At 31.1% G+C, this 19,976-nt stretch overlaps 1 protein-coding gene across 1 annotated transcript; it reads left to right on the top strand.

Moving 5' to 3' along the window:
* The first annotated feature begins 500 nt into the window (after positions 1–500).
* Positions 501–19,127, top strand: LOC132731076 (procollagen-lysine,2-oxoglutarate 5-dioxygenase-like). The gene is made up of 7 exons (XM_060717187.1): positions 501–784; positions 6,183–6,271; positions 7,248–7,381; positions 10,180–10,294; positions 14,371–14,422; positions 16,943–17,055; positions 19,014–19,127. The coding sequence occupies exons 1-7, from the start codon at positions 706–708 to the stop codon at positions 19,110–19,112; spliced, it is 681 nt and encodes a 226-aa protein (XP_060573170.1). The 5' UTR covers positions 501–705; the 3' UTR covers positions 19,113–19,127.
* The last annotated feature ends 849 nt before the right edge of the window (positions 19,128–19,976 follow it).

The raw sequence follows: 19,976 nt of genomic DNA, 5'->3' as shown, positions 1-19,976 counted from the left end.
TCATTTCTTTTTTTTTTTTTTTTAATTAAGGTTTCTTTTCCATGATATGTCAGTAAAAAAGTTTAGTTTTTTCTTAATACTTTTGAATACAGACGTCACCTTACTTTCGCGACGATAAAAACATTAAACTATGCAAGTGTTGCTTGTGTGTTAATATTGCTAGTTTTTATTATAAAATAAATAATAAAAGATATCATCGTTAAACTTTTGATATTGTTTTTGTTGTTAATTTTATTTTATTTCTTGATAAGTGTTTATATTTTAAAGCAAAATAAATAATAAAAAAATGGGGCCGGGTTGACCAGAAATAACATTGGATTGGGGCCGGGTTGACCAATTTGGGGCCGGGCTGACTTGGGGCCGGGTTGACTTGGGGCCGGGTTGACTTGTACCGTTTGAGATAATCTAATTTCGGAATACCACGCCGTTTACCCATGTTGGTTCCCAGCATTTGCGCAAACGCGAAAATTTATCAAGTAAATCGGAAACCAATCTGCCAAAACCGATTTAGATGGGGGGTCAAATGTCAAACACTATCAAATTTCACAGTGTTTCTTATAAAAAAGAGTTAGTGATGTGGCAGTATTAAAGAGAGAGAGAAGAGAAACGACATTCTCTATCATTAATAACGCTATTGATTTATTTAACATTGCGATTTTGAAGGAATTATTCAGTAGAATCTACACACTGTTAAATTCACAAAAGATGGCTAGAATTCTTTTGCATCTGTTGATGCTGATTTCTACAACGATTCGAAGTTTTTGTTTTGAAAAGGATAACAAAGGTAAATATATTCCATATTTACTTGATGAGTTACAATATGTAAAGTATTGTTATTTTATAAATTTATGACATTTGATTTGCATTATTGAGTTTGGGAAAATACTGTAGATCAATTGTTCTCTTCTTCACTGCCATAGACAGACTAAATAGAACAGTGTACAAAGCTGATGCTACGTGACAACTAACATGTATATGTAAAAGGGGTACGGCTCATTGAATGTACATTTATACAAACATTCATACTAATACACAAACTATATATTAGTAGGTGTTTGGACTTTACACCTCCTGGATGTTTCATCCCTAGACGTTTCACCCTCAAAACCCTGGTCTTTTCACCTCCACTTTTTAAATTTGATAAATATATGAAATAAATACCATTATGGGTTATAATATTATATATAATATAACACATACTTGCAACAATTACATTCATGATATAAAGAAGATTTTTTTTACATAAATACAGTGAAATTTCCCTAGGAAAATAGTTATAAATATGAGTTCTGAAAGAATGATCAGTATAAGTCTACATGTATATATTATTTCATTTTTTTTGTTATCCAAAAATTAAATGCCATAAAAAATATTGATTAATTAAAATATGTTTTTATATAACAGATAAGAACAATTAGAAGTGTGAAAGATTTTTGAATAAAGCATTATAAACACTGGTTTATTAACTATTGCGTGCTTTTTCACATTCATATGGAATTGCTGAGTATTCTGTGTAAAGTGAATTTTAGTGAAAAGAGTCGACATTTACAAATAGTCACTTCAATGAAAACAGTGAAAAAACAAATGAAAACTTGCAAGGTTGAACTAGTGAAAGAGTACAGTGTACATATTGTATTATAGTAATCATAGTGATTAGTCGGAAATGTTTTATATTATTATAGATTTTTATATTTTGTATTATATACACAGAGTATTATATAAAAGAAAATTCAATGTTAGTTCATGTACATTTAATTTTATTAATGAATAAAAAAGACAAAAAATGAAGATGACAAAATGATAGTTGAATATTTAGAATAAAATATGATACCATTTTTATTTTCTTATTATTTTTTATAAAATAGGAAATAAAATTATATGATGAAAATAACAGTGTTTATTTTAATGTTATGTTATTGTATAGTGCATACATTGTAGATATAGTAATTGACTCTGAATAAAATTTCGTAAATCTGATAATTTTGTTTTTATCTGTTTTTCATACATTGAAACATATTTGGTAAATTTTATTTGAACAAGAATGTCATTTTTTTAAATAAAATTTCTTGATTATAAATTTCAAAAAACAAATATTCTCTCAATGTCTATCATGCAAATTTATATGGTATTGAGTTATCTCAATTATCACTCAATATAATCCAATTAAGGTGTAACAACTAAGGTATGTCAAACAAGTTTACTGATATTAATCCATACAGTATACAATATTATTTATAAAAAAAGTAGCCGAAACGTCTAGGAGGTGTAAAGACCAAAGGTGAAACGTCCAGGAGGTGTAAAGACCAAAGGTGAAAAGTCCAGGAGGTGTAAAGTCCTGAAATCTATTAGTATATATTGTGTAATGGGATTGGACTTGGAATTCATTTCTGACTTAGGATAAATGTTAGTCAAAATATAATATGAAATTAGGCAAAGCCTATGCACGGGGAAGTCGTTAAAAATTCCTTTCATTCTTTCCGTTTTAAAGGTGTCATTCGGTATTACATGCACCGCTTCCGTTTTCACTCGGAACACTCGACGTTTATTATTTATCCGAAAAGTTGAGATTTGTTCCGTTATCGGAATACCCCGCCTATTATCATTGAGTTACATTGTAAATGGCGGCGCCCGACTAGAACTGACACTGAAAATTTCATTGATAGGTATAGAATTCTATATATTTTTTAATTGTTTTTTATTTGATTTTCTTTTAAATATACACGTGTAGTCTATAGCCGGGCAAGCCAAAGCCTTTGACTTCCCCGTATTAACGTGCCAAAGCTTGATTCTGAGATATTTTCGTTCTGGGGCAGAATCTCGCTTTAGAGGCGAGATATTGCCCAGACACGAAAATAGCACAATATCTCGTCGCGCAGTACAATTAGTTGGACTAGATAAATGTTTTCTATCACAAAGATAATAATGAGATCAAAGATCAAATAAAGACGTTAAAGAAACTCAAACTTCAGTTGTATTATAGTAACAACAATGCACTTAAAAGATTATAAAAACAAACACAATGGCGCCGTCAATGTGTCAGTTTGAAAATACAGAGGGAGGAAATAAGAATGGGAGTGAAATATAGGCTAATATATAATAGCACGCTTTGTTTATATAAGAGAAATCTCCTATAGTGATCAAATTTTTTTTGAGCATATTATATGACATCAACAGAAAGAAATTAAATATTTGTTTACTAGCACCTTTGTGAGAATTATTTCTCCCTTTTCATGTTTTCATATATAAACACATAATTTTTGAAGTCTTCAAAAATAAGCTACATAATGCAAAGAACTAAAAAAAAATTTAGTAAAATAACTTCTTTATGCTCTTAAATTCATTGTGTCAACACCTGCCAGCATACAATTTATCAGTTATCAGAGAAATCTTCAAATTAAAATCTGTTCAGTGTTAAATAATTGTCAAAATATATAGTGTTTGAAATTAGCAGTAGTCCGTGAAAAATCTTGCGACAAAATGAAGTATCTTATATTATGTTTTAATAAACAAAAGTTAGAAAGAAGCATATTAATTTTTTTATAGGTATATGATTTTTATGTGATAAGCCTGATCGGGTATTTTAACCAGTTAAATTATCCTTCAGGTACAGTAGTATGGAAAAGAGTCAACTCGGCCCTATACCAACTCGGCACGGGTCAACTCGGCAAGGGTCAACTCGGCCCACTTTACAAAAATATATATAACGTATTACCTTTGCTTTGCATGTTGTTAAGGTAAATGAATAATAAGAAATATCTTATTATCATATAATTAAATACATTGTACTTCTGTCGAAATAAATATATATTTAGAAAAAAAAAATTGTTATTTATTTGTCTTGCAGATTTATAAAATTAAAATAGATCTACTAAAAATGTGTTTCCTTAGATGCATTTTGTTTGTAAAGTAATTAAAAAAAATGAAACAAAAACGTGTTTACTTAATATCATAAGCTTCTAATTAATTGCAGGTGGTCACTAATCAAATCTGAATGAATGCGTCAATCATAATTATCACCTAACTAATCGATATCCTTAATACACACACTGATTGATAATAATAGGTATTTAATTTTACGGTTAAACCTACCGCAAGTCAGAAATACAGTGAGATACACAATCGGTAATATTTACTCGCAATTCTGCTGATAAGAAAAGCCTGTCTGCTGCTAGTTCGGAAACTGTCAATTTGTGTATTATAAATAATTGCAATATTTACAATAAATAGTGATAACACAAAATTAAATATTAATAATTGAAAAGTGGTGCTGGAATAGGGCCGAGCTGACTCGGGGGCCGAGTACGTTTTAGGGCCGAGCTGACCCAGATTTCAGTAGTATACTGGCATGCAAGTATTTCCCATTAGGCATAAAAGGTGGTAGTTACTTAATATGATCATTCAATATGCTCATCAACAAAATTATTGATTGTTACACATCAATATTTGGCTCGTCACACAAATTATGGAAGTCGAAATATGTTCTTAATATAGAAAAACTTTAAGTAATGAGGCCTGATACGGGGTATCGAAATTACCTATTATTTTCTATGAAGTAAAGTGTAGTTTCCATAAATAAAGTACAACACATATAATAATTATACAATGTTTTAATATCTGTCATATTTTTCATTTATAATCTATGAAGAAACCCGGGTGAGAGGGCTGACACCAGACCTTTCACTCCCAAGTCTTTTCACTATTGTGATGGTTCACTCCCAAGATGGTTCACTCCCAAGATGGTTCACTCCCAAGATGTTTCACTCCCAAGACTTTTCACTATTGTGATGTTTCACTCCCAAGATATTTTACTCCCAAGACGGTTCACTTTCAAGATGTTTCACCCCCAAGACGGTTCACTCCCAAGATGTTTTACTCCCAATTATTTTCATTCGTTTTTTAGCTCACCTGTCACAAAGTGACAGGGTGAGCTTTTTGATCGCTTTTCGTCCGGCGTCCGGTCGTCCGTCCGTCGTCCGTCCGTAAACTTTTACTTTGACATCTCCTCATAAACCACTGAGCCAATTTCATCCAAACTTCACAAGAATGTTCCATTGGTGGTCACCTTTAAAGATTGTTCAAATAATTTAATTCCATGCAGAACTCTGGTTGCCATGGCAACCGAAAGAAAAAACTTTAAATATCTTCTTTAAAAAAAACCCATAAGAGCTAGAGCTTAGATATTTGGCATGAAACATCTTCTAGTGAGTGTCTACCAAGTTTGTTCAAATAAAAGCCCTGGGGTCAAAATTGGCTCCGCTCCGGGGGGTCATTGATTTTCCATATAAGCATATAGTGAAAACTTAAAAAATCTTCTTTTAAAGAACCCAAAGAGCTAGAGCTAAGATATTTAGCATGAAATATGTTCTAATGGGTGTCTACCAAGTTTGTTCAAATAAAAGCCCTGGGGTCAAAATTGGCCCCGCCCCCGGGGGTCATTGATTTTCCCTATATGCATATAGTAAAAACTTAAAAAATCTTCTTTTAAAGAACCCAAAGAGCTAGAGCTAAGATATTTGGCATGAAACATCTTCTTATGGGTGTCTACCAAGTTAGTGCAAATAAAAGCCCTCGGGTTAAATTGGCCCTGCAACGTTTGGAGGGGCGGTTGGGGAGGCCTATATACAGGTGAGCGACCTCAGGGCCATCATGGCCCACTTGTTCAAAGTTCATTGATTTTCCCTATATGCATATAGTAAAAACTTAAAAAATCTTCTTTTAAAGAACTCAAAGAGCTATGGCTAAGATATTGAGCATCAAACATGTTCTAATAAGTGTCTACCAAGTTTGTTCAAATAAAAGCCCTGGGGTCAAAATTGGCCCCGCCCCAGGGGGTCATTGATTTTCCCTATATGCATATAGTAAAAACTTAAAAAATCTTCTTTTAAAGAACCCAAAGAGCTAGAGCTAAGATATTTAGCATGAAACATCTTCTTATGGGTGTCTACCAAGTTAGTGCAAATAAAAGCCCTCGGGTTAAATTGGCCCTGCAACGTTTGGAGGGGCGGTTGGGGAGGCCTATATACAGGTGAGCGACCTCAGGGCCATCATGGCCCACTTGTTCAAAGTTTTGTCTTCCTTCACTGTGTACAATATTTGATTAGTCAAGAATGCTGTCTCCTCCGAAAACTCTTGTTAATTGAATTCATAGTTTGAGTGTATGAATTTGTTTTTCTTTTTTCAAGAACTGCTACTTGTGACCATAGCAACAGAAGAAAATGATGGTTTAAGAAGATATATAAGAAGTACAAAGAAGTATGACTTGGAAACAAAGGTAAATTCATTATAACATTCAATATTTATTATATACCGGTAACATGTTACATAAGATAAATGTAAATCAAGTAAAATAAAGAATAGTTAAATTGTTTCAGAATGCTATACTTGTTTGATATATAATATATTCACTCCAGTAACACACATATGTCATTCATGAAAACTTAACAAACATTTTGTATATGACTCAGTTACATTGAAGTGGGTTTTTTCCCTTACATTCAATTTGACAATACAACATTGTACTAAAGACTTTCTATTTTAAGTATAACTAACTATTACTGGTATGCTGTGAATTTTAAGTATTATGTACTGTTACGTTAGCTATAGTACACTATACAGTGAAGATTATGTACTGTTACATTAGCTATAGTACACTATACAGTGAAGATTTTGTACATGTCCAGTATAAAATAAACTTGTGGGGATCAAACCCAATCTAGGACAAGCCGTTGCTTTTCTTGAGCAAGAGGCTTTACACTCATTGCTAGTACTGGGTGATTCCAGGAAATGGATTTGAGAGTGCTTCAATAAGCTTATAGCTTCCAGCACAATCAAACTAAATTTAATTTGTATAATTTAACTTAAATAGCGATATATTGATGAACTTTTTAATTCGATATGTAATACATCTAATTTGCCAAAGAATAACCAATATTTTATATTTTCCTGTTCTGTTACTGATTATATGAGCTAAGAAACCTCTTTAATCAATATGTAAATATCTTTACAATCACACATAAATCTTAAGTTGTACCTTTGGGATAAAATAAAATTGAGAATATTTTTCCAAATAATAAAGTGTACCAGTCTATAGTTTATTATTAGTTGTATATGTCTGGTGTTGTCATTTTTTAGTTTATGTAAAGAGGTCAGAAATTAATAATAGATTTATCAAAGAAATTTGATATTTCAGGAATTTGCTCTGTTGTATATGAGATAAGAAATAATTGTGAGCTATTATTTCTCTGCAGGTCTTTGGTTTAGGTTTGGATTGGCGTGGCGGGGACATGACCAATACTGGCGGGGGTCATAAGATCAATATATTGAAAGAAGAACTGTCCCAGTATAAAGACAGAAGTGACTTGATTATTATGTTTACAGACAGGTATATATGTATATATCTTTAATATAATTCAGTCATATGTTGACAGACAGGTAAATATGTATATATCTTTAATATAATTCAGTCATATGTTTACAGACAGGTAAATATGTATATATCTTTAATATAATTCAGTCATATGTTGACAGACAGGTAAATATGTATATATCTTTAATATAATTCAGTCATATGTTTACAGACAGGTAAATATGTATATATCTTTAATATAATTCAGTCATATGTTTACAGACAGGTATATATGTATATATCTTTAATATAGTTCAGTCATATGTTTACAGACAGGTATATATGTATATATCTTTAATATAATTCAGTCATATGTTGACAGACAGGTAAATATGTATATATCTTTAATATAATTCAGTCATATGTTGACAGACAGGTAAATATGTATATATCTTTAATATAATTCAGTCATATGTTGACAGACAGGTAAATATGTATATATCTTTAATATAATTCAGTCATATGTTAACAGACAGGTAAATATGTATATATCTTTAATATAATTCAGTCATATGTTTACAGACAGGTAAATATGTATATATCTTTAATATAATTCAGTCATATGTTTACAGACAGGTATATACATTGTATATATCTTTAATATAATTCAGTCATATGTTTACAGACAGGTATATATGTATATATCTTTAATATAGTTCAGTCATATGTTTACAGACAGGTATATATGTATATATCTTTAATATAGTTCAGTCATATGTTTACAGACAGGTATATATGTATATATCTTTAATATAGTTCAGTCATATGTTTACAGACAGGTATATATGTATATATCTTTAATATAATTCAGTCATATGTTTACGGACAGGTAAATATGTATATATCTTTAATATAATTCAGTCATATGTTGACAGACAGGTAAATATGTATATATCTTTAATATAATTCAGTCATATGTTAACAGACAGGTAAATATGTATATATCTTTAATATAATTCAGTCATATGTTTACAGACAGGTAAATATGTATATATCTTTAATATAATTCAGTCATATGTTTACAGACAGGTATATACATTGTATATATCTTTAATATAATTCAGTCATATGTTTACAGACAGGTATATATGTATATATCTTTAATATAGTTCAGTCATATGTTTACAGACAGGTATATATGTATATATCTTTAATATAATTCAGTCATATGTTGACAGACAGGTAAATATGTATATATCTTTAATATAATTCAGTCATATGTTGACAGACAGGTAAATATGTATATATCTTTAATATAATTCAGTCATATGTTGACAGACAGGTAAATATGTATATATCTTTAATATAATTCAGTCATATGTTAACAGACAGGTAAATATGTATATATCTTTAATATAATTCAGTCATATGTTTACAGACAGGTAAATATGTATATATCTTTAATATAATTCAGTCATATGTTTACAGACAGGTATATATGTATATATCTTTAATATAATTCAGTCATATGTTGACAGACAGGTAAATATGTATATATCTTTAATATAATTCAGTCATATGTTGAATAGTTAAACTGTTAAAATTGTACAGACAGTTTGTATGTTTAAAATATGTTGTATTTACATGAATACTTTTTTTGTTCTACTTGTAATATTCTAAAATAATCTGATCATGAAGTGGTTGACATTATTTACTGATTTATAAGTTAAAGTTCAAGTTTCCTTGACAGTTCCAGTAATTCTGGATAAAGTGGATATCTTTATGTGTCAGAAAGGTTGTGGATTCACAATTACTGAAGTTATCTGTCTCTTGATACTTTAATAATAGTCATATGGTAATAGCCGTTAAATGATTGGCATCATTGTTTCTTTGTTATTAAGGAATGATTGTCAGGTTGAAAATTGTTAAAAGTTTTTCAAAATATGGTTACCTGAAACACACCCCAGACACATGGGAACTTTGTTACCTGGAACATATAAAAACTTGGTAACCTAAAACAAATAGAAGCTTGGTTACCTGGAACACATAGGAACTTGGTTACCTGGAACACATAGGAACTTGGTTACCTGGAACACATAGGAACTTGGTTACCTGGAACACATAGGAACTTGGTTACCTGGAACACATAGGAACTTGGTTACCTTGAACACATATGAACTTGGTTACCTGAAACACATAGAAGCTTGGTTACCTGAAACACATAGGAACTTGGTTACCTGGAACAAAAATTTGAACTTGGCTACCCAGAGTGAATAAAAACTTACCAAAAACAAATAAGATCTTGTTTGCTTGGAACACGGGTACCCAGAGGGAATAGGAACTTTGATGCTAGTACTATTAAATGTTGGGAATTGAGTCCGAAACCGGGTAGGGGAAGTGAGGATGTTGCATTTTCATTAAACTCTCATTTGTTTTAGACTCAAACAAAAAGAGTCTGCATTTTTTTGTAATTTTTTTTGTGATTTAAATTTCCCAGGAATACTTTTTTTCCTAAAACATGAAAACCGGAATGATAAAATTTACAAATTGATTTTCCGGGGAAATTTTTAATGTACAAAATTTTTCCCTTTTACAACTCCCCAAAATTAATTTGAGAAAATTTATATAATTTCAAAAAAAATAAAAAAAAAATAGATGGTTAAGGTAATTGGCTTGTAACTAAGTGCAAATATTTTTGGAAAAACCTATAACAGGATACAAAAAAAATATATATTAAATGCTTTTGAATATTATAAACAAAAAACATTTTTGCTGCATAATTGGCCTTTAAGGTAATTACTTATATAATATATTTGATCATTTTGTTTGTTTAGTTATGATGTTGTTGTCACAGCTGGAGCATCAGAGATTCTAGAAAAGTTCAACAAGTTTGATGCACGTGTAGTTTTCTCTGCTGAAGGATTTTGTTGGCCGGACAGGTCATTAGCGGTAATAATTACTGTTTTATATCTTTAACCTGGTGACGAAATCTAACCATTGTGACCAGTGTAGACCATTGATGCTAGCTCATTGTTGATTCCATTTTGATATGCCCGAAAGAATTTTGGGCATATTATGTTATACCCCCCTGGCGTCCGTCTGTCTGTTGGCATACAAATATGTCAAATCGGAGTCAAATCAGCTTCAATAAATTTTCAAAAAGTCAAATCAGTCCTAAATCAGTCAAGTTTGCCCCAAAATTAGTCAAATCGGCACTAGAATTACTTTAGTGAAACATCCTATTTCATGTTTATATTTTATGTCAGAGAACAAAATTTCAAAAAAGAAAAAAAAGATTTGATTTGAATTTAGTACTTCTTCTTTTGTAACTTAATACTTGACAAACTAAGGGAGATTATGAATGAGATTTTTTTTTTGCAATAAAAAGACAACTTTTGCCATTACAAAATGATATAATACTATGAACCATAAAGGGTTTTGGAAGAATATATCTGTATTTTCATGTTTGCTTATTGACCAGATATTTAATTTAGTTTTCAGAATATTTTTATTGTTGTCAAATAATTCATCTTATGACATATTTCTACTGTTGTATTAAGTGCCACCCAGCAAATGTTGTTTAAGTTTAAATAAAGAACATATGACAGTGTCACAATCAGATATAAGTTTATTTATAGAGGAGAATAAATTATTGTATATGACAGTGTCACAATCAGATATAAGTTTATTTATAGAGGAGAATAAATTATTGTATATGACAGTGACACAATCTGATATAAGTTTATTTATAGAGGAGAATAAATTATTGTGACAGTGACACAATCTGATATAAGTTTATTTATAGAGGAGAATAAATTATTGTATATGACAGTGTCACAATCAGATATAAGTTTATTTATAGAGGAGAATAAATTACTGTATATGATAATTATATGATTAAGATCTTGTCACATTAAGACACCAGCATGTGTTAATATTTACACTGACCATCTCTTCCTGGTCACATGCTGATACAGTTACACCAACATGTGTTAATATTTACACTGACCATCTCTTCCTGGCCACATGCTGATACAGTTACACCAACATGTGTTAATATTTACACTGACCATCTCTTCCTGGTCACATGCTGATACAGTTACACCAACATATGTTAATATTTACACTGACCATCTCTTCCTGGTCACATGCTTATACAGTTACACATGTTTTAGATTAACCTGGTGAATATTAATAATAGATTTACCCAGCTGTTAGTTCAATACATGTATTTAAGTGGATTGGTCTATAAAAGGCAGTTTTTCCCTACATATTTTAAATATAAAACAATAGAAAATTCTTACAAAATATTTCTTGAACTATTTATAGAAGTGCAGAAAAGAACTAAGAGTAGCAATAATTCCCCACCTGGTTGGTTAAGATAATTTATTAATGTATATTTTGTTTATCAGGATGAAAAATTCTTCTTGAACAAAGAAATGTTTTGTTGGTATGAATATTTATATAATGAATATTAATATTATGTTTTAGAACAATTAATCATCTGCTATATATATGAATATGTAATATCCAGTCATAAATCTCACTCCAGTACCTATAACATCCTAATATATTTAATTTGTGGTTTGTTGTCATGTATGGTATTAGATACCAACAACAATGTAATTCCTGGTATTACATATTATCCATTACGGACAAATTCCCTTTAAAGGCATAGCAGTATAGCTCTAACAATGCTTCAAATTATTTTCCTATAACTGTATATCTCTAACAATGCTTCAAATTTTTTTCCTATAAAACATACAAGTATATGACAGCCAATTCCCTTTAAAGGGATTTCAGTATAGCTTTAACAATGCTTCAAATTATTCTCCTATAAAACATACATGTATATGACAGCCAATTCCCTTTAAAGAGATTTCTGTATAGCTTTAACAATGCTTCAAATTATTCTCCTATAAGACATAAATGTATATGACAGCCAATTCCCTTTAAAGAGATTTAAGTATATCTCTAACAATGCTTCAAATTATTCTCCTATAAAACATACATGAATATGACAGCCAATTTACTTTAAAGGGATTTCAGTACAGCTCGAACAATGCTTCAAATTATTCTCCTATAAAACATACATGTATATGACAACCAATTCCCTTTAAAGGGATTTCAGTATAGCTTTAACAATGCTTCAAATTATTCTCCTATAAAACATACATGTATATGACAGCCAATTCCCTTTAAAGGGATTTCAGTATAGCTCTAACAATGCTTCAAATTATTCTCCTATAAAACATACATGTATATGACAGCCAATTCCCTTTAAAGGGATTTCAGTATATCTCTAACAATGCTTCAAATTATTCTCCTATAAAACATACATGTATATGACAGCCAATTCCCTTTAAAAGGATTTCAGTATATCTCTAACATTGCTTTAAATTATTCTCCTATAAAACATACATGTATATGACAGCCAATCCCCTTTAAAGAGATTTAAGTATATCTCTAACAATGCTTCAAATTATTCTCCTATAAAACATACATTTATATGACAGCCAATCCCCTTTAAAGGGATTTCAGTATATCTCTAACAATGCTTCAAATTATTCTCCTATAAAACATACATTTATATGACAGCCAATTCCCTTTAAAGGGATTTCAGTATAGCTCTAACAATGCTTCAAATTATTCTCCTATAAAACATACATGTATATGACAGCCAATTCCCTTTAAAGGGATTTCAGTATAGCTCTAACAATGCTTCAAATTATTCTCCTATAAAACATACATGTATATGACAGCCAATTCCCTTTAAAGGGATTTCAGTATATCTCTAACAATGCTTCAAATTATTCTCCTATAAAACATACATGTATATGACAGCCAATTCCCTTTAAAGGGATTTCAGTATAGCTCTAACAATGCTTCAAATTATTCTCCTATAAAACATACATGTATATGACAGCCAATTCCCTTTAAAGGGATTTCAGTATATCTCTAACAATGCTTCAAATTATTCTCCTATAAAACATACATGTATATGACAACTAATTCCCTTTAAAGGGATTTCAGTATATCTCTAACATTGCTTTAAATTATTCTCCTATAAAACATACATGTATATGACAGCCAATCCCCTTTAAAGAGATTTAAGTATATCTCTAACAATGCTTCAAATTATTCTCCTATAAAACATACATGTATATGACAGCCAATTCCCTTTAAAGGGATTTCAGTATATCTCTAACAATGCTTCAAATTATTCTCCTATAAAACATACATGTATATGACAGCCAATTCCCTTTAAAGGGATTTCAGTATATCTCTAACAATGCTTCAAATTATTCTCCTATAAAACATACATGTATATGACAGCCAATTCCCTTTAAAAGGATTTCAGTATATCTCTAACATTGCTTTAAATTATTCTCCTATAAAACATACATGTATATGACAGCCAATCCCCTTTAAAGAGATTTAAGTATATCTCTAACAATGCTTCAAATTATTCTCCTATAAAACATACATGTATATGACAGCCAATTCCCTTTAAAGGGATTTCAGTATATCTCTAACAATGCTTCAAATTATTCTCCTATAAAACATACATGTATATGACAGCCAATTCCCTTTAAAAGGATTTCAGTATATCTCTAACAATGCTTCAAATTATTCTCCACCATGGCTCTACTAACTGAGCTATCGGGCCGCTTGCACACTAACTCCGCTAAACAGTGAACAGTTCTAAACTGTGACATTCTCCTCCGCTATATTTAAATCATATCTAATATTGGCAATCTTCGGACAACGCAGTATCACTGGTTGCTCTTTTGGCATCATAGTTTTATAATGCACAATTGATTGTCTACATGCTTTTATTAAAGTCTTTGGATACTGTGTATTCGAACTATAATCTTTAATCATGCATTATTTAATCTTTGAATTTTGAATTTTAGCAGCTCTTGTTTAAATAAATTAATGATAACAAAACCTTGATATCATATGAGATATTACCTGTTAGTTTTGTATAAGCATTAAAATGATTTCTTTTTTTTTGTTTACAGAGCTCGTATCCTGATGTGAAATTACATGAGAAGAAATATCTTTGCTCAGGAGGTTTGCTCTTTATATTATTGTTTTACATTCTTTTTAATTTATTTGGTTAAATTTCTTTTCTTTTTTAGCTCACCTGTCACAAAGTGACAGGGTGAGCTTTTGTAATCGCTTTTCGTCCGGCGTCCGTCCGTAAACTTTTACTTTAAATGACATCTCCTCATAAACCGCTGAGCCAAAGAATTTAATTCCATGCAGAACCCTGGTTGCCATGGCAACGGATAGAAAAAACTTAATATATCTTCTTTTAAAAAAACCCAAAGAGGTAGAGCTTAGATATTTGGCATGAAACATCTTCCAGTGAGTGTCTATCAAGTTTGTTCAAATAAAAGCCCTGGGGTCAAAATTTGCCCGGCCCCAGGGGGTCATTGATTTTCCTTATATGTGTAAAGCAAAATCTTTAAAAAAATCTTCTTTGAAAAACCCAAAAAGCTAGAGTTAAGATATTAAGCATGAAACATCTTCCAGTTAGTGTCTCCAAAGTTTGTTCAAATAAAAGCCCTAGGGTCAAAATTGGCCCTCCCCAGGGGGACATTGATTTTCCTTATAATGTGTATAGCAAAAACTTAAAAATCTTATTTAAAAAAAAAAAACAAATAGCTAGAGTTTGGATATTAAGCATGAAACATCTTCTAGTGAGTGTCTTCAAAGTTTGATCAAATAAAAGCCCTGGGGTCAAAACTTGCCCCGCCCTAGGGGTGCCATTGCTTTTAACTATATGTGTATAGTTAAAACTTAAAAAATCTTCTTTTTTTTAAAAACTCAACGAGCTAGACCTTAGATGTTTAGCATGAAATATCTTCTAATTGGTGTCTACCAAGTTTGTTCAAATAAAAGCCCTGGGGTTTAAACTGGCCCGCTCTGGGGGCCTATATACAGGTGAGCAACTTCAGGGCCATCATGGCCCTCTTGTTTATATAAATTTGTGCACTCCCGTTTATTGTGTTTATGTATAAATATAATTATAGTCTTTAGCACAATTATCAAATCAGGTAGGTAATACCATTTACAATATACATGTAGGCTCATTTAAGTTTAATATATCACTTTATTTATTTAGCTGCATTTGGCAAAGTTGTTTTTGAAATTTGGAAAAAAAGGTTATTTACAATTATTTTGTACTGGGAATGGGACCTTATATCATCCCTTTGTGTTAATGCCAAAAACTTGTAAGTTATGACAGAACAGCCAGGTGAACAATAAATAAGATATTAGAAAGATTATACAGTTTAACTTTGTTTGCCCGAACGATCACTTGAATACCTCCCTTCACCCTTTGTTATTTTCAGCCATCAGTATTTCATAGGTTTCAATAGCTTTAATCACTCCAGCCATAAGTTTTCATTACCAAAAGACCCCTTAAAATGGAATTATTCTGCTCTACTACATATATATTCTTCCAATGAGCAAACACATTCGGCGGGGGATGGCCATGATAACATGGCTCTTGTTTTGTACTGGGAACGGGACCTTATATCATCCCTTTGTGTAAATGCCCAAAACTTGAAGTTATGACAGAACTGCCAGGTGAACAATTAAATCAGATATTAGAAAGATTATACAGTTTAACTTTGTTTGCTCGAACACATCTCCAAGTCCCGGCATATTTCCTATATAATATATATTGTTCTACCTCGGATCACTTGAACACTTATCACTTGAACTTGTGAACCTGGTCTCTGGTCCCTACGGCAGTAATATAGTGAAAATCACACCTTTTTGGTCAAACAAAAGTTGCGGGTCGACATGTTCTTAATAAGTGACAGTCGGCAACATATGTTTTAAACACATTGTGTTCATGATGAATGCAATTAAGGATAATTGATACAAAATAAGAGGTGTTGTATCCGATTAGTTATTTTAATATTGTTTATTTGCCATTTATGGTAACGATAAAAAGAAAATAACTTGTGAAATAAGTGAAATGTGCAAAAGTCGATAAAGAATGACGTTTATCCGGATGGCTTTAATTTCAAACGTGGTTCATATGAATTGTAACAGTGTAACATATTTATAGAATGATACTTGTATGCATGTTTATTTTAATAAATGACTGCAAATAGTTGCTGCTATTGAATGTTGTTGTTTTTTGGGTTTTTTTTTATTAATTCATTGTTTAAAATATAATTATCTTATAATAAACATATAATTATGTAACAAGTTTGGATATTGATTGCCCAATCAAACTCAACCAATTACAATATGCACACAGTTTACCGTAAAGACTTAACTTAAAACACTGGGATAATAATTCTTAATATGACGTATTCGACGAACAGATGCACTTAAAAACAATTATATTGATGTATTTATCATTCGACAGAAGTAAGCTGGAAAACCATTAGGCCTATGCTCTACATAATTATAGTTCAACCTCGGTTTGCACGAATTACGGATCTCTCGAACAAATTTGCACAGGCCCTCTGAGTTCGAGTGAACGAAGTTCGACTGTAGTTATATATCTTTATCTTTGTGCACATTGATTACAGCATAAGTAAAAATGTTTGTTTATTTTTATTTCAGGATTTATTGGGTATGCTAAGGAGGTGTATGAAATTATTTCCCACAATGCAGTAGCAGATAATGATGATGACCAGTTATATTACACTAAAATATTTCTAGACAAATCTCTCCAGGTATGATTCATATCTATGTACAAAACATTACCACTGTATAATGACAACAACAATAAAATCTATGTTTTGATTAAAGCTTCCATTGTTTTGTAGATTCTGTAGGGGAGCCGTATTACATGAAAGTCAGGTGCCGGTTCGTGCCTGAAATAATGCATGGAGCGGCGCCTGAGGTCTTCCTCCACCAGTAAAGCTGGAACGTCCCTATAGGACCTATACTTTGTTGATGTGACGTAAAACCCTAAACAAACAAAAAAAATACATGAAAGACAGAGATATTTTGGTATCTTGTCATACATTGGTAACTGTAAGTCAGTTCTTTGCAAGTTACCTGTGTTTATCAATTCTATTGGAGAGAGTTTACAAATAAAACAGGGTGCCCACGGTCAGGGAAAAGTCAGGGAAAAAATTTTTTTTTCAAGGTCAGGGAAAAGTCAGGGAATTTTGAAATTGGTCAGGGAAATTTGAAAGATAAGCAAAAGTCAGGGAAAAGTCAGGGAATTTTGTAGAAAATAATTTTTGTCAAACAGCGAGAAGCAAAATCAGTAAAAGCTAAGGCAGTTTCTTTCATTATTTTGGGTATCTTTCTTGTTATTTTTGATTATGAGCATCTGTTTTATTTTTATATTCTTTTACTCTTAAAAAATGATTATGCTTATGCCTGAAGATTTTGGATATTTTGTCATGAACAGTAACTAACTGATGAAGAAAGAAGCTAAAAGGGGTTTAAGCGTCCCTTGCCTCCTGAGCTGTTTATGGTTTGTTCTTGTGAAAGAGGCTGATAATCTGGCACAGGAGGCTGTAAAAGATAAAAATGGGCTTGCTTGTGAAGTCCAATGGCAAGTACAATGCTTCAGGGGCAAGGTCAAAGACAAGTAATAAAAGAATCCAGTAAAGATATTGAGAAACTTGAGATAACACTAAGTGGACTTCGATGAAGTACCAATCATATTTTGTGCCTTGCTGTGCTTTTGTACACATAACAATTCATAACTTTGAGATACTAACTGCCATAGCTAGTTTTACTAGAAGTATTATTAGCTTTTACTGCATTTTGCTTTTTATGTAGCCACTTTATTACCTGTCTTATTGTTTCTTGTCCAACACCAGTTTTCCATTGATTACTATCATATATTTTAGTAAAATGCAGGCCTGTTTTAGTCAATCCTCCATTGATAACACTGCTTTGTATTTTTAAGAGAATGAAACAACTTTTAGCATGATATGTATTATCAAATACTTTACATTTTGGATAAATGTACTCATACTTGCAATGCTGAAAGTAAACAAGACAAGTTGCTTATTCAATTGCTCGCAAATATTTTAAAATAAAGAATTGTAGAAAATAGGTTGGCTGATTTGGGGAGGAGGAGGTCGGAATGCATGTATAAAAAATACATTTAATGCTCTAAGATTGTGGAAACTTGACGCTGTTATTGGTCAGGGAAAAATGGTTTTGGTCAGGGAAAAGTCATGAAAAAGTCAGGGAATCTGATTTCTCTTCTTTGTGGGAACCCTGTAAAAAGAATAGTGATATTCAGTGGAAAATAAACACCAATTATTTTCTTTGTGTTTGTGTACATAGTGACAAAGTAGTCCATGGCCAAGTTGTTAAGGTCGTTCACCTCTAAGAACTTGCATGTCACTGCTGTGATTTTGGATCACTCCAGGAATTTTTTATTTATCATTTGAGTAAGCTATCAGCTAGCTTACAGAACGTCAGTGGTTCTACTTAGGCTAGGTGCCCGCTCTTGTCTGATAGGGCAACTAATGTTTTCCTCCACCAGTAAAGCTGGAAAATCTACAGATGACGTATTATATGTATTGTTGCATTAAGTTTTCATTGTTGTCAGTACGTAGAAAATGTGCATTTGTCTAAATCAATGTATTTTTTTCTCTTCTACAAACCATTGATTGGTAAAAGAATTTAAGAAGGTACTTATTTATACATACAATTTCAGGAGAAGTGGAATATAAAATTGGATAAAAGATCAGAAATATTTATGAACCTACATGGAGCTCTTGGTAATATATACATGTATTATGTTTGTAACACCTAGTCTTTAAAACTACATTTAATACATTTCCGTGAAGCTAAAACGGTTAAAGTGTGTTTGCAAAAGAAAATATCTTAGTGTTTGAAATTATTTTTGTCCAATAGGATTGCAGTATTTCAAATAAATCGTAACACATTTACTTTGATAAATCCAGTCTAGAAAATCGACTGTTTATAAAAACAATTAAAAACACTAAGCAGGTTAAAATTATTTAGTATGTATTTACAAAAATAAATTGGCCGCGCGGCTGTGCCGTGCCTGACCAAATTATTTTTGTAAATACATACAAATAAACTTTAACATACATACAAATAAACTTTAACCTATACATAATTGCTGTGTTCCGGATAGCGACTATAAAACTGTGACATAGCGCATACATGAGCTGATTAAAGTCTTCATTTGCATGTTAAAATTTGTGTACGGACTTTAGTGTTACCGTGGGGTTTTCTGTTTAAATTCCTAATTTATGAACAATATTTGATGAGATTTTCAACAATGCTGTTAAAGAGGTTAATGAAACTGTAGAATGCTTAGATTTTTAGGCTGATGGCAAAATATATTTACATATTTATTATATGTAGCTTTAACTGAATTTTTTATAGAAAATTTTTCACTAGATGATTTACCTGTAACAAATAAAATGTTAATGGCATTTTAACTTGCCTATGTCACAGTATAGAACCTGGTCATTATTTTATATTTCATGACTTTCGATTTAAAATTGTAAGTTAAAAACATGGATTTTTATTTGAAATTCAGTACAATTTCATATACAAATAATATGTAATTTAAATTACATTACTGTGTATTGAAGTGCTATTCAGAACTCACAGTGCTGTGATGTACAGAGATATGCTGTCTGTT

The sequence above is a fragment of the Ruditapes philippinarum genome, unplaced genomic scaffold (genome assembly GCF_026571515.1).
Source record: "Ruditapes philippinarum isolate M1 unplaced genomic scaffold, ASM2657151v2 ctg6440_1_1_1_1, whole genome shotgun sequence".
In the NCBI taxonomy this organism is placed as follows: Eukaryota; Metazoa; Mollusca; class Bivalvia; order Venerida; family Veneridae; genus Ruditapes; species Ruditapes philippinarum.
This window is presented reverse-complemented; position numbering and strand designations above follow the sequence as displayed.